Genomic DNA, 24,495 nt, shown 5'->3' with positions numbered 1-24,495 from the left:
AGCTTTTCTTTGAAATCACTTGTTTTTTCTGTTCAACTTGACTGTTGTTTGACATCTTGTCAATTGTCCAAACCGCTGGATTAATAACCTCAGGCTGAGAATCTTCTACAAGCCCACAATATGGTTTTGTTTCACCCTAACTAACTGATGTATGGGCTGCTTGATATGGGTATTGTAACTAATCTTATTGTTAATTCTGTAATTAATATATGAGCATTCAGCTAAATCAGTGCTGGATAGTAAAAACAGTGCACACTCCTTAAAAAAAAGGAGGCATGCCCGGCCCTGGTCTCACGCCGTTTTGGTGAGCCAGTAAACTGACAAACACTTCCTCAGAGAGAGGTACGTCCTGGGTTCTGTCACCCTCATCTGGCCAGGCGCAGGAAAGAGACTCGTGCAACCATCCTCTGATGAATGCTGAGGAGTATTTGTCACTGTTGGGTTGAACTGGATACTCAACCCTGGTTGACCACAGAACTAAACGCCAGGGACGTGTTGACCATCACAGGCCTGAACCAACTCGTGTACAGATGCTGTTTTCACATACCCGATGTCACCTTCACGCATAGCAATTGACAGCCTCGTAACGTGTGTATTTATCCTTCAGAATTTGTACAACTACACTCTCGAGATAACATATCTTCAAAAAAAAAAAAGGTAATTTTGTAATTCTGGATTTCTCGCCGATGAATGCTTAACAAGATGTCTCTGTAAAAGTGTACTCTGTAAAATCTTTTTAGGCCTAATTTTAACCAAGTATGTTTTGTGTAAATTGGATTCTGAATGAACGGTGGAGGTAGTTTCTCAGCACTTTGAATAATCGCCCCGTGAGTTTAAAGCTGAGGCCAGAAACGCAAACTATTAGCCGGAGGTGAAATAACACTATGTACTCCTTGTCAGGTGAACGGCGTTTGGTTATCATTAAATGTTCACGCATGTCCAGCCACCTCTTTTTTTTCCCCTTTTGAGACTAAAAAGTGTTTTGTGATACACAGGAAGCCATTGGTCATTCCTCAGGAAGGAGTGGGTTCAGATATAGCAGTAATACCCCGGGCTTGCTGGACTAGAGGTGTTGCAGGTCTTGTCATAAAGAGATTTGAAGTCTTCCATTGGAAGGGAAATGGAAGCTGTTTCTAGTTTCTTTTTTCACTTGCCATTGGGCAGAAAGATCCACGAGTATAAAACCTCCGGATTGGACCTTTACCTACTGTTTGAAAACAATGACTGGGTGGAGGCATATTGTCAGTGTTGTTGTTTTCTCCATAGCTTCAGTGCTGTGGATTTACTGGACCTATAGTGTGTAAGACACCACACAGAAATGTTGAGCGAGACTGTTAAAGAAAAATTGAATGTCACATCCAATCCCGAGGTTCTATTTTCTAGGAAATTGTATCAGAGGAGTCTGGCCAGTAGCAAGAGATGGTCATTAGGAGAGGAAGTAGTGTTTTGCACCTTATTTAGTAAAGGACACTAGATAATAAAAATATAAATATAAAGCCCTAGGTAGGAAATCATTGTGAAAGGCCTTTTTCTTTTTCTTTTGGTCCATTTTATTTCCATATGCGTGCATACTCTGTAAGTTGTGCAAAATATTGTACTTGCACTAGCTTTTTTAAAAAGAAAACTAATATAAAAAAATTTGAATTGAAATTCTATTTTCTAATTGTGGTGTGTCTATTTGTAGGATACACTCACGTTGTTTCTTGGATTTTTTGGTCCCTTTCTTTGATGGTGCTTGCCGGTTTTCTAGTTAGAACTTATTTCATTATTCTGAACAACAAAACAATATTTGATTCAGGTTGTGAACAAATTTGTTTAAAAAAGAAATTGTCTGTACACCAGTACAAGTTTATTGTTGCAGTATACACGTACTAATAAAAATTATAGTGCCAATTGCAAACTGCACCCTTTTTGGAGTTTGTGATTTGTGAGAATGGGATTTCAAAAGTGTTTTTGTCAGACAGCGTGGGACATGAACATATACTCGCAAACAATTGCACACAGAGGTATTCTGCAGGCTTCTTTGACTCCAGTGCACCTAGTCAATGGAGTGTGGGTGTTGGTGGCCTTGAATATTCACTTCTGGTCCGGGCTGGATCATTCATTTGAAAAAGTGTAGATGCAAGACAATGAGATATTATCAGACACTGACTAACCCACACTTGACTGGGAGATAGTTATGACTGATACAATAAGCCAGACCGATTCAGCTCTGTCTGCTTGTCTGTCCTTGTGTTTACCATTTAGTTTCAAGCACAGTACAGTAGTCTAAAAAGAAGGTAAGTTGATTAATAAAATTCTGAATGTACACACAATTAAAAAATATGAAATGCACTATCATTGTGGATCCAGTGGGATTTGCTTGGGTTCCCAACAGAGTGCAACAGTTGAGTTCCAAGATTAAAAAAAATCCCATTCATTTTTAACAATTTATAAACCATTAAAGACAGACCTATTGTGAGCTACGAGGTCGTTAATCGATAGTATATGCATTATATTAACTTATTTTTTTAATAATTACATTCAACAGTGGAATTACCCATGATTCTCCAGAGAAATCACCAAGTCCCCAGCCACTCCCATGAAGCAATGTAAATCCGCCTTCCTATGCTCTCAAATGCGTAATGCATATTTTACAAGAAACATAGTGTTGTTTCTGTATCAACATCTTTAAATCAATAGTTTTATATTTCTGGATTGTTTTTATTTTGATTGCATTTGCAGTGCTTTATGGGATTGTAGTTCATTCCCCTCATGTTCTCAGTCTTGTACCTTTGCCTTTTATCTGATTTTCAAGGACATTTTCTTTGCTATTTTGCTAAAGTTTGTAATCTTGTGTTTGACCTTATAGCTGGTTGGTTTGGTTGATGTATTATAACTCATTAACAAAGACTTTTTAAAAATATCCTCATGTGAAAAATGAAACTTCGGGAACAGAGGCCGTTCTTTCTTTCTCGTTTCATTCAAACTCAATTGGCGCCATCTTGCTTTTCAGTTATCAATTGTAGTAAAAATTACCTGAGAGGACTTGGATATTTCTGTTACTGTAGTGTATGCTGGTTGTTTTGTATGTTTTAATGGACTGTTCTTTTCTTAGCATAATAATAGAATTACATATAGTTAGTCATTATTCCAAAATAACACATTTGATCACATAATTGACAAAAATAAAGCTTTTTAAAGCATAAAACATCCACATTTTCAGTCAGATGTTTATTCCTTAATATGTAATGTTTTACTCGGAATACATTTAACAAGGCATGCTGAAGAAATGAGGTGCAGCCGTTTTCACATTCCTATGGTCTGATATGACATCCCACCACACCCTCTGTACAATCACAAAGGAAGCAGGCCAGCAGAAATAGTTCACAACAGTACACAATGCACCACTCGCTGCTCAAATCAACGACACGCAGGGACTAGATCTTAATGTGGCAGAGAATTTTCTCTGCTGGTGTTTAAATCCTCCACTAACAGTCATTTCTTTCTCTCAAACTCTCAAACCGTCATGCTGATTGTTACACTCTAGGGAGAGAATGGATTGCATAGTTACAAAGAATGACTAAATTTGCCCCAGTATTGTCCTGTTTTCTTATTCACCCTCTGTCTCATACAGATGCAGACACATTGCATACGTTAGAGAACTTGAAATGAACAAAACTGAGCCATGCTTCAACATAATTGGTTTTCCAAGGAAATGCACTGGTGTACAGCAAGGTTCCCGAGCGAAACCGTATCCATGGGTCTGTCTGTATGAGTGTAATAGCGTTTTGAGTGAGTTACATAATGAATCAGATACTGTAGATTCGTGAATCTAAAGAGCACACAAAACTGAAACTGTTTATGAACATGTCTTTCTTTTTTCGTATGTATCGCTGGACTGCCATTTAAAGGGACAGTGCATCCAAATTCACAGGATTATTTTCAGTTCATCTATTCCTTAACTTGTGAATCTGTATTTGTGAGTTTACATGTTTTTAGCGTGCATGGCTAGTTGAACATTTGGCTAGACTGCTGTGTAACTCTGATGAAGGTCGTCCTGCGGCTCAGTTCTTTGAGTTTGGCAGCTCCTACATATGTGCAGGTGGACCGCAGGCCACCCAAGATGTCCCTGATGGTGTTTTCTACATCACCTTTGTAGGGCACCTGTACCGTCCTGCCCTCTGATGCCCTGAAATCACATAAACAGATGTACTGTACATAAGATGCTCGACAATATCAGTTATTTTTCTAGTAAATAAACCCCTAAATGAATAAATATGCCGCATGAAAACATCCTCACCTGTACTCTGTTACCCCTCCGACATACTTCTTCATGGCGGTGTCTGAACTCATCCCGTAAAACAGCTTGAACTTCTTGCCATCTTTTTCAATGATTTCACCAGCACACTGATCGTGCCCCGCTAACATTCCTCCCAGCATGACAAAATCTGCCCCAGCGCCTAATTTAACATTCATTATTAGATACAATAATGCTTTATACCTAGCTGGACAACAATATTATCTGAATTACAGTATATGAATTATAATATCTATTATTAATATCTGAATTCACCAAAAGCTTTAGCAACATCCCCAGGGCAACTGCAGCCTCCGTCCTAGAAAAAAAAAACATTTACTACAAACTCTTATAGCTATATAAAGTCATATAAAATGCAGCACAGTTTCAAAGCACTCCTATAGCTCAGTTGGTAAAGTATGGATGCAGTGTAAGTTGCTTTTGGGTTTCACATTTTTTTTAAACTTATTTAAAAAGAAAAAATAATGGGTTCAGTTATAAATAAATCTCCAGAAAGTTTCTTCAGGATTGCTACCAGAACTGACAAACTTGGGAATGACAAACAAGCTCAGGTGTCTCATTAAAGAAACACACTACTTTTTAAATAAAATAAGGAATGACATTTTTGTATGGAAAAACGTCTCGGGTTACTTATGTAACCATGGTTCCCTGAGTAGGGAACGAGACACTGCGTCCTCTAGGGGTCGCTATGGGGAACGCCTCGTCGTGACTCGTATCTGAAGCATACATTGAAAAAACACCAACTCGTTGGCCGGCGACAGCCATGACGTCACTACCGGTGCGACTACAGTATAAATCGGTGCCGGGAGCTACACATCGTTCACTTCTTCGTCTGAAGCTTGCGTCCGCAGCATGGCAAGAAACCTAGAGGACGCAGTTCGAAGTTCCCATGAAAGGGAACCCCAAAACAACTCAGTGTTAAAATACACTTCTGGTTAAATCGTTCTAAAATCAATGTTTTTTGAACAAGTTTTTGGTTAAATGGCTAAAAACAAGGTACATCAGTAAACCCCCTTGTGATTTATTTATTTTTTTAAACCTGAGAGGTGGTTGCTAACAAGTAGCTAAATGGGACTACAAAGGTTGTCTAGGACATTAAATATTATCACACAGAACATGAAAACTTAACTCGCTAGTCAGTTTTTACAGCCTTCTTGTGTTTAGAGTTGCACTCTTGCAAAATATTCTAAATCAAACTTGTTTTTTTTTATTTTTTAAAGAGTCTAAAAGAGTTGTCGGAAGCTTACTGGTGGTTAGCTTTTTACTTCTGGAGGTTTTATTTAGGCTTCAAAATTAATGAACGTTGTGTTCATGTAAGAAGCATAAACTCTTGTTGGACACAGAGCTTGTTTTCTGCAAAAATTTCAAAGCCAATGGAAATTCCTATTGGTTTTTGTCGAGGGAACCTCCAGGTTGGCCTACAAAAATACATCATCACTGCAACACTATATTCTAAAACAAAAAATGCACCAACTGGTTTGGTTAATGAAGCCTTTTAGTCTTTCTTAAGGGGCACATAAAACTGAAAAGGAAGGGAATCACTGGAATTGAATTGAGGATGCTGCCCTCTTGTGGTAACGTGCTGTCATTGGTTTGTGGGTTTCCTGTCAGTCTAAGCATTGCATTACAGCATGCTAACAATAGGCGTGTTTCCATTACAGATTTGCGCAAAACTTTGGCGATATTTTCTGAATGTCAATAAAAAAATATTGCGAAATGACGGCGTTTCCATTAACCATGTTATGAAACGTAACCTTTTGCCTCTCGCGATAAGTCATGGCAACGGATTTTGGTGGGATTTTGGCTATATTTATTCAAAGGAGGCTTATGCATGTATCTTTACAGAAGCAGCAAAGAGAGCCGCTTCAGAAACGTGCATGGCGTGGCTGGAATAAACCATAGACTGTATAAAAACATAAACACAAACATTGAGTGGTCGCAATCAGCTTCAGTGACCATATCAGAGCCACACTGCACCGCAGACGTGTGCAGTGTAAATTGTCTAAGTATTAATAGTAGAGAAAGCCCCTTATACTGGAGCGCGGCCACTTATGAAGTGTTTCTTGGAGGTTATAGTACATTGAAGAATGATCATATGACTTTTTACATAGGCCTACGCCATGTGACCTGTAAATGCGGAAAAACCGTTTCCATTGCAGTTTTGCGAATTAATCCTTTTTCGCATTGCCTGAAAAACCACCTCATGCGAGCGTAAAAACTTTTTTGCGATATATGGGCGTTTTTGCGAAATTGGCGCGTTTCCATTAAGCGTATTTTCAATTCGCAATTTCAATTTGCGCAATTTGAAGGGCAATGGAAACGCGCCTAATGATACTTACAGAGATGATGTGTCCCTTCAGTCCATGGGCCGAGTCTGCACACTCGATAACAGCGCTCAGCTGAGGATAACCCACCCCGGTCTTAATGCGTGTGGTGCACACAGAACCTGAAGATCACAGTGTTTTCAAACATCATAAACAAGCTCCAGATTTAGTAATATGTCATTTAATTTTTTTTAAACCAATTGTATTTAATGCATATGTGTGTCAGTGTAGGCAAATCTAATCTGATACCTGGCCCAATGCCCACTTTAATAATATCAGCTCCAGACAGAATGAGTTCCTCCACCATCTCCCCTGTCACCACATTTCCTGCCTAAATGACCAAGATTGTCTTATATGGCATTTGTAGGTCACACAAAATAAATATTAGGCATTTGTTACATTTTGTTTAGGCAAAAATCTCACCATGATGGTGTGCTTTGGAAACCTTTCCCGAACTCTTTTTACAAACTCCACAAAGTGTTCAGAGTAGCCATTGGCCACGTCCAGGCAGATGTACTGGATGAGAGGAATGGCCTCCAGGATGCTGCACAGTTTCTCCAGATCCGCCGCTCCACTGCCCGAGCTGGCAGCCACATGCTGAGGATGAGAGGAAAGATGCTTTAGGCTTCAGTGATTCAAATTAGCTGTCTATAAAGCTTTTGTATGATTTATATTACTCCAGTTGCATTGCATAATTTTCTGTCATTCTATTCTGATCAAAAAGGCATTTTAAATGGGAAAATCAAGTGGTGTGTTTAAATGTATGTTAATCATGGTACTCTCGATAATGGCGGAAGACTGTCCTGAAAGAGAACATGTCATATGGACTATTTTAACAATGTCCTTACTACCTTCCTGGGCCTTGAATGTGTCTGTTGCGTTGCTGTCTATGGGAGAGTCAGAAAGCTCTTGGATTTCATCAAAAATATCTTCATTTGTGTTCCTAAGAACGAATGTCTTACGGTTTTGGAACGACATGAGGGTGAGTAATTAATGACAGAATTTTCATTTTTGGGTGCACTATCCCTTTAATGTGATTGCTATGGCATTGCTAGAGTGGCTAGTTCTGTGTGGTTTATAATATGTTGTTGCTATGTGGTTTTTTGATGGACTGTACCACTTAATTAAACAGCTTTTGATTAAGAAAGGCAAGAAAGCCATTTTTGCCCATTCACCTCAAGGCACTCTGGATGACTGGCTGCAAAAGTCTTCCACTCCTCCAGGGAGTAGTGCTTCTGGATGGCTGTGAAGAGTGTGTGCTGAAAGATAGAGCAGAGAGACGTCTGAGAGGACAGCGAGTGTCTGGCACTGAGACAGACAGAAATATAAGAGCCTCTTGATCCCAGTGCATGGAAACAGGACACAGCTAATTATGTTTCAGTGAGATCTTGATAATCACAGAGATAAAACATAGTAAAACAAGACTTTCCTTGGGTTGTATTGCAAAGATACAGGTGCTGTGTTTCATCAGTTACTGTGCTCTGTTTAAAGAAGCACTCACCTTGCTGAGCACCTGTGCCATCTCAAAAGTGCCGGTGGTGTCCATGTTAGCAGCGATGATCGGGATGCCATTGTACGTCTGCTTTGAGTTCCGGAATGTGAAGGTCCTCTGCAGGTCAACCTTCAAGAACGAAACATGTGAAGGAAATTACTTTCCAAACATACAACAGTACAGAACATGTGACAGTCTGAAAAGCCTCATTTTAATGGCTAGGCTCATAATCAACCCAAACAATCCTGTGTTCCTGTCCCTGAAACCCATCCAAACTGCACTCAAATATATTACCACTAAAATTCAAATATATTTAGACCCATTAAGCTGACACATATCCACTGTAACAACTGAACGGGAGTCATTCTCCATGTCTAGCAGATGTTAAATGCAACTTTCCTAGCCAATAACATTTATTTTTATGTTTTAGCAACTGATATAACAGTATCAACCAGTATGTAGAAGAGTTTTAATTTAATGCTGTAGAAACAATTATATGCTATTATATTGTTTTGTTTTTTTCTGAATCATCCAAAAGCTTGAATAACTACAGGTTATTATTCCATGCTGTAAAAATACCTTTTTGAGTGGAAGCAAAAACATGCTTTTTTAAAATGTTTCCTTAAAGGCAAATGAGCTGCTGTTTCCCGCCCCCTTTCGAGAAGGGGTTGTGCCATAGATATCAATTCTTAAAAATCAGAATATAACAGCTTGTAAACAATGTCACGTAATGTCACATTTACTTCAGGAAAAACATATTCGGTAACCAAATACTCATCAGTCAGCTAGAAAATTTAACTCTAGAGAGGAGCATTTTGTTATATAAATGCACCATATAACATCTTTATTATACTTTTTAGTGTTCTTCAAAGTTTAATTTATGTTTGAATAAATCCATCAAGTTTTTATGACAGCCACCATTTAAATGTTCATATTTCAAAAAAGGATTGGAGTAGAAATATAATTATGTAATTGTAACTTACTTATTATAAAAAGCTTCATTGAGTGTAACTGAAGCGTTTCTATACAAATCAGTTCATTTTAACCTTCAATATAGTAATATAGTACAAACTGATTCTCATGTATTATTTTACAGGATTAGATTTTTTTCCTTGAGAAAATTTGGCATGTAGGCCTACTGTACCTACTGATATGTGGATACATATCCAAAATAATCGAATCGAATCGAATTGAAAGCTTGTGAATCAGAAACAAATCGAATCATGACATTTGTGTCAAAACCCAGCCCTGATATTTAGACGGCACGTTTGACCGCTCCAGACATGTCAGTGCGTCTTGGAATGTGTTGTCATTCACAGTAAAAATCAATGAGTTTTCCAAGATGCCACAGCATTACGCAGCATCTGGTTCTAAAATATGTTGACATTTAAATTCACGAAGAAATGGCATAAACTTTCACATGTTAGAATGTGTTCGTTTTTGATACTAATATGTATTAACTCAATATTACAGGTTTTTAAAAGTCTTTGTCTTGTTATATCATGTTAGTTCAGCAAAATCCTCTGCTGAAGTTTTGCAAATATGGATATTCATACATATATATATAACTAGTTGCAATGCATTTTGTACAGGCCTTGCAAGAAATGTTATGTGCTTAAAAAACCATGTCAGTTTAAACTAAACGTGCAGAAAGATTGCTCTTTCACGTCAACTGTCTAATAGGTCAAGGTCATGTTTATTTATATAGCACCTTAAAAGTAACAAGTGCTGACCAAGGTGCTGCACAGCCAAAACACCAGAAATATCAACCAACAAAAAGCATTAAGACATATATAAAATTCATTAAGTACTACCCTACAATACGTATTACAAACATCACCAAACAAAAGAAAACATAACAGAAACAAAACAAAAAGGTGTTTTCAAGTTAAGCAAAAGCCTGAGAAAAAAAATGAGTATAATAAAAGTATAAAGTGTATTGGTATAATAATATATTATTACTATAATAATACACACAAGGTTATGTCAAACCCCAAAGTTCACATAAACGGTTATGTCTGTAAACGTAAACAGCTGCATGTGTTTCAGTATATATTAGATCTGTGAAACGGTGTCTTCTTGGACATGGTGACTATACACACTAACAACAGAACTCAACCAGGCTGTGCCCCCTATTATTTATTTGCTTATGCCTTGGGTGGTATTTTTTTAAATTAGGAATATTGTGACGTGTGCGTTCCCGGAGGAAAACTTTAACTGATGCCTAATTAAACTAACAACTCCCTTCGGAGTGAACTTTGCAGGTCTTTTTCATGGAAAAACAGCAACATTACACCAAAAAAGCATAATAGGACCCCATATAATGTTCAGTGGATATTCTGAATAAAGTGTTTATAAGACCTAAAATTCTGATTAAAACAGGAATATTCCAGCTGTTTCATTAAAGTGGAGTACTGACTTAATCTGGTCATGCCAATAACTTTTAAAAAGTTTTGGATCAGTAACATTTATTTACTTGCCTACTTAAAGTGAATGTAATTAATATTTTTATTCAGCCAGGATATTAGATCAACAGTTATAATATTACAAAAGATGCCTGTTTCAAATAAACGCTGTTCATTTGAGCTTTCTGTTCATAAAATAATATTTAAAAAATGTATCACTGTTTTTACAAAAAATATTAAGCGGCTCAACTGTATTCAACATTAACAACAAATGGAAGACTGGAGTAATGGCTGCTGAAAATTCAGCTTCGCCATCACAAGAATAAATTACATGTTTCAAAATATATTAAAATATCTATTTTCTATTTAAAATTATAATGACATTCCACAATATTACTGTATTTCCTGATCAAATAAATGCAGCCTTGGTGCATTTATTTAAAAAACATACTAGTATATATAATGTACTGTATATGTAATCAGAATATGGCCAAATTCTGATTAATATCATCATCCACAGCTAAGACATTGTGATGGCCTTAAGTCAATTTGTGCTGAATCAAAAACTGTTGCAACCTGATATGCACAGACGCTCTCAGGTTCTCCGAATCAGTTCTCAGTCATTTCCAGTTCCAGTAACTGCTGCAGTCACATCAGTCACACTACGCTGCCCTATGAATAAACATCCTATTTTACTGCTATTGTGCTGCAGGGATTAAATTCACTGTTTTCCTATTTAAAGAGACATATTGCAGTCATAAAATGTGCATCCTCTTGCTTATTATTTGCAGGTTATACAGTAAAGAGGCCCTCAGCTGCTCTTCTATTTCAATGAGCCTGTATATGATCACAGCCACCGTTACGGCCATTATAGTGACAGCCATCATATTAGCCATCCGCAGCGAGTTCTGACCAGCACTTTACATCATCCTGCAGGGAAAATGCAGTGGAAACCTCTTCTGAATTCATCAGTAGAAACCAATAGGCAAAAATGAACAGAATATAGATGGAAAACACATGGATTTTGCTATAAGACTGGAAACTTAACCGGAAAAATACGATAATTACAGGCATACAAACCTTATCACAGTTTAGCAAAGGTGTTTATCAGCTAGATTTCTGGAAGAGGGCATTCCATATACAGATGATCATGTAAGTGTATGTATTGGTCCCATTATGAGTTGTGGGTGGGCCAAGTGTGACCAAGAGCAACGCCACAGTGGATTCTGCTTCTATTGACATGGCACGCGTCAGGCCTATTTTTAAACATGTTTTCAAAGCACAAGCTCTCAGGTTGCTTTTCCTTAGCCTGGTCAGTCGACCCTGAAAACTTGCTTCAAAACACATCAACACCAGAAAATAATGAGAAGCCAACACATACTGGCATCTGTTGATCAAGCTTGATCAGTGGTGGACAGTAATGAAGTAGTTTTACTTCGTTACTGTACTTAAGTACATTTTTCAAGTATCTGTACTTTACTGGAGTAGTTTTATTTTGAGTAACTTTTACTTTTACTTCACTACATTCCAAAGCATAAGATTGTACTTTTTACTTCACTACATTTCATACAACTTATCGTTACTCCTTATAATATATCACTTGCTCCGGGACGCAGAAGCGGTGTCTTATTCATGAAAGAACTGATTATTTTCAATGAACCCATTAAATCGGTTCGCAAATCGCACCAACGATTCATTCACGAATTGGAATGACCCGACTGCAGCTGTTCTCGAGTCGACAACTCACTGATTCAAATTAATCGTTTAGTGCTATTCATAACCATGCTGAAAATAAGTCAATAATGTTAGCTGATGCTAACTGTCTAGCTAACGAGCTTACTGGTGCTAAATTGTGGTAATTTTTTAAAAACAAATTCCAAATATTTTTATTCAACCACCTAGATAGATTACATCTGGGGGAAAGAAAGGATGTGATGTTCAGAACATGGTAACTACAGTAATTATCAAAGTGGGAAGTGATGCCCTCTGGGGGCATTTGGCCAGGGGTGTTTTTACACCACAGACAAGGTTTGAGAAGAAAACAATCATTAAGAAAATCTAATTATATTTTCCCTATTATATTCATTATTTCCTTATTGGTTATTTTGGGAAAATCCCAAGTATTTTGAGCAGTAGGATTATAAAAAAAAAATGCTAATATAAAATTAAATGATAAAAGTAGCCTATATAAAACTGCAAAATAAACATTCATCTATTGGTACTTTTTACTTAAGTACATAAAACTTTTGTACTTTCACTCGAGTAAAATTGAAAACTGAGTACTTTTACTGGAGTAATATTTTATTATACGGATCTGTACTTTTACTCAAGTACTTGATTTGTGTACTTCGTCCACCAGTGAGCTTGATAAACTGTCACTGGTTGAAGCTTAGACACAGGCCCCATAAATCCAGCTGAAAGACAGACTTCATCAAGGTCACCCTGATTTTCACATTCATTGTTTGCCACACACACACACACAGCTCTCTTGGTACTCATTTTAAGTGAATTATTCAGGTATAACAAGACAAGGCCAGTGGCAGAGTTGAAAGACAGACTTCATCAAGGTCACCCTGATTTTCACATTCATTGTTTGCCACACACACACACACACAGCTCTCTTGGTACTCATTTTAAGTGAATTATTCAGGTATAACAAGACAAGGCCAGTGGCAGAGATTTCTTTTAACACAGACAGCAAGCAAGATGTTCTTACCTCAGACCTGCTCTTCAGACTGCTCCTCTTTGGTCTGAAAAGGACATCTTTGAAGTCCAGTTTGAGGTCAGCATCCACCCGGGGCATAGTGACGGGCCTGAGAGCAGATGAGAATCTCCTGAGCCGGGCTGGTGCAGTCGCTGGTCCAGAGCTCCAGGCACCAAACCCGAACCGGCAGAAGAACAGCGTATTTATAGCGTAGAAAGGGCCGTCACTGCCCAGGCCCCCATGGCTTTATTTGGCAAGGCCTGTACACTCGCTCCTTCCCTCTCTCTCTCTACTCCCCCCTCCGTTTGCATTCAGTCTGGAGTGGCAGCAGCAGCAGTAGCAGTGATAATAGTGTTTCCTGTGTGGCTGGCTGACACATATAAACACACACACACAAGCGCAGTGACTGCAGCTCAGCACTGCAGTGTGTGCACAGAGCTCCTGCTGTCCAGCTGGGGTATTGCTCCTCTGAATCAATGAGTGCTTTCATGGGAAATGAGAGGGAGGGACATGAAGATACGGTGTCTAGTGTTGTATAATACAGAAATCATGGGTTTGAAAAAGTATAATGATTGCTGCTATAATCCACGGGACACTTAAATAAAATTATATATAATGTATTCAATGGTAAATCCCTGTGGAGATGTACAAGTACAGAAATTTACATGTGTTCATGTCAATTTCTTTACTAAGCACCATCTACAGCTTTTATTATGCACAATGAATATTGCTGACTAATGTTTTTTTTGTATTTATTTATTTATAGTATAAATATTTAATGTAATTACTCAGTGCCTATTGTTTATATTCATTAACTTGGAAGTTTAACTGGCAACCAGGTGAATTAACATTTTATTCCACTGTATATGTGCATATGGCTTACAATAATCCTAATAATAATGAATATATAAATATATATTAATGAATAATTATATATGACTAAGTTTGTGACTTATAAGTGCAATTTATATAATAAATATTATATTATAAATATAATATAAATCATTTAGGTTTGCTTTAGACAAACTTTACGTTGAAATTACACTTCCAAGGTATCAAACAAGCAATGCTTGAAATGTAATGAAAAGCCCCAAATTAACAATCTGAAACTGACATTTGCTTCTGATGTGCCACTCAGTTGGTCATTTTTATTGAGCAATTAAATTCTTTACAAAAAAATTTTTTTTATACAATTTTGTTTTTTTAAAACAAGTGCAATACAAAATTCAGGCTTGTGATCAGCGAAGGACAAAACAAATCAAGGAAACATAAATGTATAAATATATTACTATTGCGAAAATAACATTGAACTGCAAAATTTGAAATCCTGAGTATTTAATAATAAAAACATTTTTACAGAACAACATTAAAATTACAGTGATAATATATATCTGTTTTGATTTCAGTTCTCATTAAAGATTTGGGAAGATGCATTTACTGTTTTGCAGTATTTACTGAAAAAAAATGATTCAGTGCATCAGAGTATGTATAATTAAATAAAAGACTTTGAGATTTGATAAATCACACCAACTGGCGAGTAACATTGTTTCATATACTCACCATTGCCAATTTTTACTCTCATTTGGCGCTAGACTGAGATGCTAAGGGCTTTCCACACACAACTGATAGGTTGGGAGTAATCCATGCATACAGATGCATGAATGCATTTAAAAACATAGCATTTCAGTTTGTTTAGTAACTGTTTCACGAGTGCGCCTGCCCATTCGGTCCTGCTAGATAATGGTAAACAAACTTGGCTTGTTGTACTTGAGGGAGGCTCAAACTCAGAGTAAAAACCCCCCTCTATGGATGTACGCAGTGGAGGAGGAAAAGAATAGAGAAAGAAAAGAAATGGAGGAGGAGAAGGGGAGGCGGAGGGATGCCAGAAGTATTGTCGCTTGGACGGAGCAGTGACTGCTGCTTATTCACGCTCGCAGCAATGATTGACAGGACTGAAAGATTAGGCTCCTCCCGACCCTATGTTTGGAACTTTATTTAAGGCCATTCAAATGTGTCAATTTTCAAGTAGGAAAATATGGGGGGGGGAGGAATCACATCCCTGAGAATCTCATTAAAATCTACAAAATGGTTTTAAAAGCTTTAGGCCACCTCATCCAGCTTGAGGGTCCAAGCGTCAGCAGGTGTGAAAGGCAGATCAGGCAGCAGAACAATCAGACCTGTTGTCTGCAGAGGAGCCCATTTTAGAGGCTCAGGGTTCCCCAGCAAGGTCACCTGAACAGAGATGAAACAGATATTTCATTGATATCTTACCAAAAAAAATAACTTTTTTTTTTCTCTTCTAAATAATGATGAATTGAAATATTTACCACTGTGTTGTAGGAGGTTTTAGGCGTTAAAAGTTTAAAGGAGTTCTGCATGGGATTGGAGGTGAAGATCGCATACACAGTGCTGCTTTTTGACGTATACCTGGAATTGAAGGAAAATTTAAAACACAAATTAATGAGGCGTTCACAGCTATAATATATACACAACATGCTAATTAGAACTAAACTAAGATTGCAGAAACAAACTGATCAGAAACAAGCAAAACTAGCTCACAAGAAATCAGACTCGACAGATCCAAGATATATATAAATCATTAATGACAATCAAATGATCACATGAACATGTCACAATTTCAGGGTAAAACTGTGTTTACTCTAGATTAAGTGAGAATATGTACCCAGAAGTCTTAGCAGAGTTTTTGAAAGGCCCGTACAGTGAATGGGCTCTTACAATTGGTCTTAAAGTCGTTATATTAAGCAGCGACTCATGAATCCTCAACTATAATTTTCTCACATGGCTCCTGTTATACTCATCATGGTCTCTAGGTGACACTTTTTCACTGTAACCACAACAGGATTTTCTGAAAATTTTTCAAAGGAACTGTAAGGCACTGACAGATAAGAGGAAGTTTAAAAACATCAACACACCAGACAGGAACTGTAGCATTCTCAGCCTGAACTCTCCAAGGCTTAGTTGCATAGATGGCTTCACCATTGACCTTCAGCCAGGCTCCAATCCCTCTGAGACGTTCCTCAAAGAGAGGTGCAATCATGCCGTCTGATGTTGGCCCCACATTTAACAAGTAATTCCCTCCTAATGCCACGACGTAAACCATGTCCTGTGGTCACAATATATGACAGTCATTAGGCACCATATGAACTTGCATAAGCGTTTGTGTCCATGTTTCATTCATTCATATATATATATATATACACACAGTGGGTACGGAAAGTATTCAGACCCCCTTAAAATTTACAATACAAGATCTTTGGTCTATTAGCAACACATCTCACCTTTATAATGGATGGTAGATCCATCAGTTCGCTTAGCTTCATGTTTCGGCGATAGCCCCATGATATTGTGTCCACTGACTGACATTTCTCCCACTTGTGATTGGGCAGTTCTCCAGGAGTGAACTTGTCAGCACAGTTGTAATAACCTCCATGTTTACAGTAACAGCCCAACCCCCATCTGTCATTGGTCACCACCACATCCTGTAAAGAGTGAAATAATGTAGGCATTATTATCCGAATTACAATTTGAGAGACAGTTTTAAAATAAGAACAACATTATGTGATGATCTCACTTTGACTGGACTGTCGTTGTAGAGCCAGGCTAGGAATCCTGTAGAGTTCCAATAAGTGTCAGGTGCTTCCCAGTCCCCATCTGACCAAATCAAGTCCGGCTTGTACCTGAATCATCAAAAACATCACCAGTTAACTTCCATAAATGTCACACCATATATGTAAAGGTTGATCTTTGCACAGACAAGTCAGGCTTATATCATAAATGCTCTTCGTTCTCCACCCCTGTATAATCACATGACTGATGCAAATTTACCTGTTGACCAGATCGTAGAGCTCTGGCATGGCTTTTTTTTCAACAAACTCCTGGGTCTTGAAACCAGACTGCTTGTCACTCAGGTAGATGGGATTGAACCATTCATACAGTGAGTGGTAGAGTCCATAATGTAGTGATCTAATATAAGAAATGCAACATTTTTATAAAAAAATTCAGGGGAAAAAAAAATGTATGCAAAGCCTTACTGAGATATCCACCTTACTGAGATGTAAGAGCAGGCATGGTCTTTTTTTATTTGAATGTGCAGGACTTTCTGTGCTTCCACTTATTTTAGCTGTACAAAAACTGTTCACTGCTTGATGTTGCAAATTGGTCTTTTTTGTTAGATTATTTAATTTTATTAATGGAATCCAAATTTGCACAAACAGTTTTTTACTGCACTCTGTTATTCTAGTTATTTACCTAAAGACTGCAACAAAAAACCTCTTTAAAGACAAACCTACTGTGAGCGATGATGTTGTTGGTATATTCTTTTGTTAAGGCCATCAGCCCACATAATGTCAACTTATTTTTTTAAATAATAATGTTAAACAGCAGAATTATCTTTACATATTACATTAGATGAAACACACACACACACGCGTGTGTTTGTGCAATAAATGTAGAAATATATCAGTATTACACCTGCAATGCTTTTATTAGTAAGTTCAAGGAAGGGTTTTCTCGGTTATGCTGTTTCTGTAAACAAGAGTCAGAAACAATTTTATTCTTATTTTTCAGGTATATTCAAGTTCTGTTAACCATTTTGAGCTCCGTCACAAAAATTATACAAATACCTGGTTATATGGTTATAAATGCGCTCTATTTGAAAAAAATATCATATTCATAAAGTAAAATAATGTCAGTTTTACTAAATATTAGATTGTTTTCCACAGATTTTTTTTTTATGATGAATTGAATAGCTTTATTGAATAAGCTAACTGATGTTATACAGGTGCATCTCAGTAAATTAGAATGTCGTGGAAAAGTTCATTTATTTCAGTAATTCAACTCAAATTGTGAAACTCGTGTATTAAATAAATTCAATGCACACAGACTGAAGTAGTTTAATTACATGATTGATTTTTGTTGTTGTTGTTGTAAGATGTAGGAGGTAGCCTTATGCATATAGTATTGTGTATGTTGTCAATTTTACCCGATGGAAAAAAAAGGAAGTAGCTCATTTCCGGTTGAAAAGATAATGTAGCCTTCGTAATCGTTACAATTAGCATCAGGTTGCACAAGCACGATACCTCTTTCTTATCGCAGCACCCAAATCTCCAACCAGATCCCTGTGAGGTCCATTATCAACAGAATTCCAATTCCAAGAGGTCGGGGACCCCCAGTTTGTGAACCCCTCGTGGTGTTTGGATGTGAGGACCACATATCTGCGCAGAATGACAAGCATAAATAAGAAGAACTTAGGAAGCATCTCTGCAACCCCATGTTACGTACATACTTTGCTCCTGAAGCTTCGAAGATATCAGCCCACTCGTCAGGATCAAAAAACTGCGCGTGGAAATCGGGTGCGAAGTCTGTGTAGCTGAATCCAGGCGGGTAGTTTTTGACCATGAACAGGATGTATTCAGGTTTAAGTGCGATCTTCCAGTACCACCAGAACCACTCGCTGCCGAACGCAGGCACTGAAAACACCCCCCAATGCACGAAGATCCCAAACTTCACCTCGTCGTACCATTCAGGAAGAGGTCTGGCGTCCAAACTGGCCCAGTCGGGCGTATATCGAGTCCCGAGAGAGGATGCGCATGATAACAGACAAAGAAACAGCGATATCTGACTCCAAGTCACTTGCATGATCGATCACAAGTGAACTTCACAGACGTGCAAGCCTGTGATCAGCAGAAGTGACTCTAGCGCGGATGTTAGTATGCACTGACTTAATCACTAAAGCGAGATTTCTGCCGACAGCAGGTTTGTATTTGTATTTCCTGATTGATCATATGCCATCCAACATGTGACTACAACACATGATTTAAGCTACCTGCAAAACCACTTGTCACAAGGGATGTGGAACCCAATAAATTCAACATTTGTGACCCTGCCTGTGAAAACCCAGCTTTTTTTTCTTACTGTTTTCTACTTAAAATCATCCTTCATAAAGATGTAGAACATTCTGTGAAAATATAACCTTTATATCTTTAATATTGACTGAGTAGACCATGTCAAAGATTGAAATCATAGTGAAATCAATGGATGAAATCAAACTTTGATGCTTGTTATCTCATAATTAGATTTTGAGACTTTAGCCTGGATTTCACAGACAGGGTCACATTTGCTTGATTAATAGCACTACTCTTGTGAAAAAAAAAATGTTTCGGTTCTCGTCCGTATTGTTCACTGCCTCTGTAAATGTTTTCTTTTGTAAAAGGGGAAATGACCGCTTTACTTCAACATTTCAAAACAAAATATTTTTGATTGCTTTTCTAAAAGAGAAAATGTAATTAAAAAAAAGGCAATATGACTTTTGGTTAGTTGCAAAAGTACTGAATAGTGTCTAAAAAATAATGCACATTAATAGTCTAAATAAATATAACTAACAATTCAGATCATAAGTACTGCATTATTTCACTCCTTGCAGGATGTGGTAACCTAAACTTTTGTAACCTAAAAAAAAAAAAAATCAGTTCAATGTTTTTAGTTTCATAACATTACACTTCTGCAACAGACAATACTCATAACACTAATTTCATCAAGCAAATTAAATGAGACCACTAAATTGGTCCCTTAAACGTGTTTAAGGCAGATCACTTAAAATGATCATAATCCATAATTAGCCACTGCAAATTTGTACTAAACCCAAACAAAATGGTTGTAGCTTTCCGAGCTATGTTTCCTATTCCAGTAAATTTTTATTCCACCAAATATTTAACAGTATTTTCTATTCCACAAATAATATGAAGTAAAAAGTGTTTTGCAACAAAATAATTGCTTTGCATCTTTCTGCTTATCAGCCTGTCCAGCAGTAATAGCACCCGCCTCTGCTTCATCTTCTTCCACCATAAACACGGGCCAGTCAATCTCATTCATTTGTTTTAGACAAATACTTAAATGACATTAGCATCCATTGAAATGGCATTTCAGTTTTAAGCATGGGTTCCGAGGTATTTCTTAAGCAATGTTATATCAAGTTATGAAAAGCATAAAATTAAGAATCTTAAAATCACAATTGGTTCTGATGTTTCATTCAGTTGGTCAGTTTTATTGTACAATCAAATACAATTTTAAAAAACTTGATTTATACAAATCCTTAAAACATTTTTACAAAACTTTCTTAAAATCATTGCAATTTATTAAAATCTACAAAATGGTGTCAAAGGCTTTAGGCCACCTCATCCAGCTTGAGGGTCCAAGCGTCAGCAGGTGTGAAAGGCAGATCAGGCAGCAGAACAATCAGACCTGTTGAATGCAGAGGAGCCCATTTCAAAGGCTCAGGGCTCCCCAACAAAGTCACCTGAACAGAGATGAAATGCATTTTATGATATCAATGAAGTGTATTTTTATTGCATTAAAAAAAACACATTTTATTCCTAAATTCGGATGAATTTATAAATATTTACCACTGTACTGTTGGAGGTTTTGGGCGCAGAAAGCGTAAAGGAGTTCTGCATGGGATTGGAGGTGAAGATCGCATACACAGTGCTGCTTTTTGATGTATACCTGGAATTGAAGAAAAATTTAAAACACTACAATTTGAGTGTGCTAACTAAGACTCCAGGAACAGGCAGAGAAGGAAGCAAGATTATGATTGACTCAGTTTACAGGAATCCAGGCTGCTTAAAAAAACAGACCTAGAAGTACTCAAATATTTTATGCCTACCATATGACCAGTTTACAAACATGAAGTATTTTTAATGCAAAAGTGTGTTCACATCTACAGGGGTAAATACCTAGCAGTTCAGCTTCTGAATGTTTTACAAAGGAACTGTGAGGCACTGACAGATAAGAGGAAGTTTAAAAACATCAACACACCAGACAGGAACTGTAGCATTCTCAGCCTGAACTCTCCAAGGCTTAGTTGCATAGATGGCTTCACCATTGACCTTCAGCCAGGCTCCAATCCCTCTGAGACGTTCCTCAAAGAGAGGTGCAATCACGCCGTCTGATGTTGGCCCCACATTTAACAAGTAATTCCCTCCTAATGCCACGACGTAAACCATGTCCTGTGGTCACAATATATGACAGTCATTAGGCACCATATGAACTTGCATAAGTTTTTGTGTCCATATGTTTTATTCATATTATATATATATATATATTATTTACAACACAAGAATCTAGTAATATCATCTAAGGCAAGATCTTTGGTCTATTAGCAACACATCTCACCTTTATAATGGATGGTAGATCCATCACTTCACTTAGCTTCATGTTTCGGCGATAGCCCCATGATATTGTGTCCACTGACTGACATTTCTCCCACTTGTGATTGGGCAGTTCTCCAGGAGTGAACTTGTCAGCACAGTTGTAATAACCTCCATGTTTACAGTAACAGCCCAACCCCCATCTGTCATTGGTCACCACCACATCCTGTAAAGAGTGAAATAATGCAGGCATTATGATCTGAATTACAATTTGAGACACAGTTTTAAAATAAGAACAACATGATGCAATGATCTCACTTTGACTGGACTGTCGTTGTAGAGCCAGGCTAGGAATCCTGTAGAATTCCAATAAGTGTCAGGTGCTTCCCAGTCCCCATCTGACCAAATCAAGTCCGGCTTGTACCTGAATCATCAAAAACATCACCAGTTAATCTCACACCACATACGTGGATTGTAAAGGTTGATTTTTGCACAGACAAATACAACAGACAAGTCAGACTTGTGTCATAAACAATTGCTCTTCGCTCTCTCCACCCCTGTATCATCACATGACTGATACAAATTTACCTGTTGACCAGTTCGTGGAGCTCTGGCATGGCTTTTTTTACAACATAATCCTGGGTCTTGAAACCAGACTGCTTGTCACTCAGGTAGATGGGATTGAACCATTCATACAGCGAGTTGTAGAGTCCATAATGCAGAGACCTAATACAAAAAGTTAAAAAAAAAAGATATTAAACATTTCCACTGTTGCTGCCAAAGAATGATACAGTTCACTGAACGTTTTGGATACAATTCAAGAAACTACTCAAAACCTCACTCGTACATTAATGTAGCTTTTAGTACCAGTCTAGCACACAGTGCCAGATTTAGCCATGGATTTACTGACATTAGCGATGAAAAGGTGTTGACAGCGTTATTTTTTGCAGTTTACCTCGCATTTGTAGTTTTCTTTTCAGACGCAAATTTATGGGAGTTTTTAAATGTATTATGCAGGGTGAGTTACTTTTTTCGCGGTAGGTTTTTGTGCCATTATTTAACGCCAAAAGCTTACTCTTCTAGCTTTTAGTAGACCCGCATGTCAGGCTATCATTGGCTCTGCTTGTTTGCGCTCTCACTCTAATTTGCCCTGTTTGGTTAATGTGGCCAATACCTCTTTCTTATCGCAGCGCCCAAATCTCCAACCAGATCCCTGTGAGGTCCATTATCAACAGAATTCCAATTCCAGGAGTACGGGGACCCCCAGTTTGTGAACCCCTCGTGGTGTTTGTTTGTGAGGACCACATATCTGAATGGAGAATGACAAGCAAAAGCATAAAAATATAGAACTCAAGAACCATCACCGCAACCCATATCTACATACTTTGCTCCTGAAGCTTCGAAGATATCAGCCCACTCGTCAGGATCAAAAAACTGCGCGTGGAATTCAGGTGCGAAGTCTGTGTAGCTGAATCCAGGCGGGTAGTTTTTGGTCATGAACTGGATATAGCTGGGGCTTTGTGCTCCCTTCCAGTACCACCAGAACCACTCGCTACCGAACGCAGGCACTGAAAACACCCCCCAATGCACGAAGATCCCAAACTTCACCTCGTCGTACCATTCAGGAAGAGGTCTGGCGTCCAAACTGGCCCAGTCGGGCGTATATCGAGTCCCGAGAGAGGATGCGCATGATAACAGACAAAGAAACAGCGATATCTGACTCCGAGTCACTTGCATGATCGATCACAAGTGAAGGTCACAGACGTGTGCGTGTCCACTGTGATCAGTAAACGTTAATCTAAAGCAGTAATGTCAGTATGCACCGACTTCCGCACTATATATAGTTCTAACGGCGAAACGTAATACAGACCCAAAACCCGAACAACCTGTTTGTATTTCCTGGTTTATCATATGGCATGAACCATGTGACTACAACACATGACATAGGCTACCTGCAAAACAACTCACCACAAGGGACAAGAACAGTACTTCAAGATAGTGATGGGAAGTTCGGCTCTTTTAAAAGATTCGGCTCTTTTGCCTCGGCTCCCTTAGAAGAGCCGGCTCTTACGGCTCTTTATTTAGTATCACCCTGAGCCTTCTATTTTAGCCCAATTTAGCAATTGTGAATGGTTTGAGTGTTTGGTAAGCATTTTTATTCAGTGTTTTCATAAAAGCCCTTTTTTTTTCGTTACAAAAAAATACACAGATACTATTATTTAATATTTTAATAAAACTTTAATTGAACAATCGAACACAGAACCACAGCAAACAAATAAATAAAGGCAAAAGTCTTAACATTAAGACAGTCTTTAGTGCAGTTTGGCATTCAGAAATATCAGATGCCTCAGCTTGGGTATACTGATGCGATTTCTCCTCTCTGTGATTATTTGTCTTGTTTTTGAGAAGACCGATGTTGCAACAATGCAGTGTCTTCCTAGCTTAACCAACGCGCTTGTGTTTAAATGCGGCTCCTGGCCTGTACCACTACACTCGCTATATTCAGAGCTTGTGTCCCCATTAATGGTATGATCCTAGTCTGTCCTCCCATGTGATTAGCCGCATCATCCGCATGTTTTTTTTTTGTAACGAACAAATGCATAAAAATAAGGCTTAAAAGAAAACACTAAACAAAAAATTGCTTATCAATACACAAACTATTCACAATTGCTAAATTGGGCTAAAATGGGAGGCTCCGGCTGAAGATTCGGCTCTCCCCGACGGGAGTCAGCTCTTCTCGTTCGCTACAAAGAATAGGCTCTTAGAGCCGGCTCGTTCGCGAACGACACATCACTACTTCAAGAGTTTATCAAAACAATACCTTGAATAAGACTAACGTTACTCCTCGGCAGGTATGTTTTGATTCGCTGAAAAGAACCGGCTCATTCGAGTCATTTGCTCGGGAATCGAACGCTGGTCACAGGGGTTCGGTTCTCGTCATTTTGTAAACATGAGAAATGCCATTTAATAAATGAAGTTTAACTTATAACAAATTTTGTATCTCAAAAGAAAATATTTTTTAAATCTCTCCTCAAAGACCAAATGAATTGGAAAAAATAAAGCAGTCTGATTTCGTCTTGTCAAGTAGCCTAAAAAAGCAATGTA

The 24,495-nt window shown here is 37.9% G+C and overlaps 3 protein-coding genes across 3 annotated transcripts; all 3 read right to left on the bottom strand.

Annotated features, from left to right (window-relative positions):
• Window positions 1–958: 958 nt before the first annotated feature.
• gmpr (guanosine monophosphate reductase) lies at window positions 959–13,555 on the bottom strand. The gene is made up of 9 exons (XM_016270783.1): window positions 13,238–13,555; window positions 8,126–8,245; window positions 7,800–7,883; window positions 7,048–7,221; window positions 6,874–6,955; window positions 6,640–6,746; window positions 4,556–4,598; window positions 4,283–4,442; window positions 959–4,171 (listed from the first exon to the last, which is right to left on the bottom strand). Exons 1-9 carry the CDS (start codon window positions 13,322–13,324, stop codon window positions 3,991–3,993), a joined length of 1,038 nt encoding a protein of 345 aa, XP_016126269.1. The 5' UTR covers window positions 13,325–13,555; the 3' UTR covers window positions 959–3,990.
• A 1,081-nt stretch (window positions 13,556–14,636) lies between these two features.
• Window positions 14,637–19,060, bottom strand: LOC107584249 (tissue alpha-L-fucosidase-like). Its single transcript, XM_016270782.1, has 8 exons — window positions 18,531–19,060; window positions 18,325–18,459; window positions 17,072–17,209; window positions 16,818–16,923; window positions 16,525–16,725; window positions 16,159–16,349; window positions 15,553–15,652; window positions 14,637–15,457 (listed from the first exon to the last, which is right to left on the bottom strand). Exons 1-8 carry the CDS (start codon window positions 18,881–18,883, stop codon window positions 15,326–15,328), a joined length of 1,356 nt encoding a protein of 451 aa, XP_016126268.1. The 5' UTR covers window positions 18,884–19,060; the 3' UTR covers window positions 14,637–15,325.
• A 1,199-nt stretch (window positions 19,061–20,259) lies between these two features.
• LOC107584247 (tissue alpha-L-fucosidase-like) lies at window positions 20,260–23,332 on the bottom strand. Its single transcript, XM_016270781.1, has 8 exons — window positions 22,775–23,332; window positions 22,565–22,699; window positions 21,979–22,116; window positions 21,709–21,814; window positions 21,416–21,616; window positions 21,059–21,249; window positions 20,647–20,746; window positions 20,260–20,540 (listed from the first exon to the last, which is right to left on the bottom strand). The coding sequence occupies exons 1-8, from the start codon at window positions 23,125–23,127 to the stop codon at window positions 20,409–20,411; spliced, it is 1,356 nt and encodes a 451-aa protein (XP_016126267.1). The 5' UTR covers window positions 23,128–23,332; the 3' UTR covers window positions 20,260–20,408.
• Between the last annotated feature and the right edge of the window lie 1,163 nt (window positions 23,333–24,495).

The sequence above is a fragment of the Sinocyclocheilus grahami genome, unplaced genomic scaffold, assembly GCF_001515645.1.
Source record: "Sinocyclocheilus grahami isolate Dianchi unplaced genomic scaffold, SAMN03320097.WGS_v1.1 scaffold58.1, whole genome shotgun sequence".
Classification (NCBI taxonomy): Eukaryota; Metazoa; Chordata; class Actinopteri; order Cypriniformes; family Cyprinidae; genus Sinocyclocheilus; species Sinocyclocheilus grahami.
Note: the sequence above shows the minus strand (reverse complement) of the source record. Positions and strands in the feature narration are given on the sequence as shown.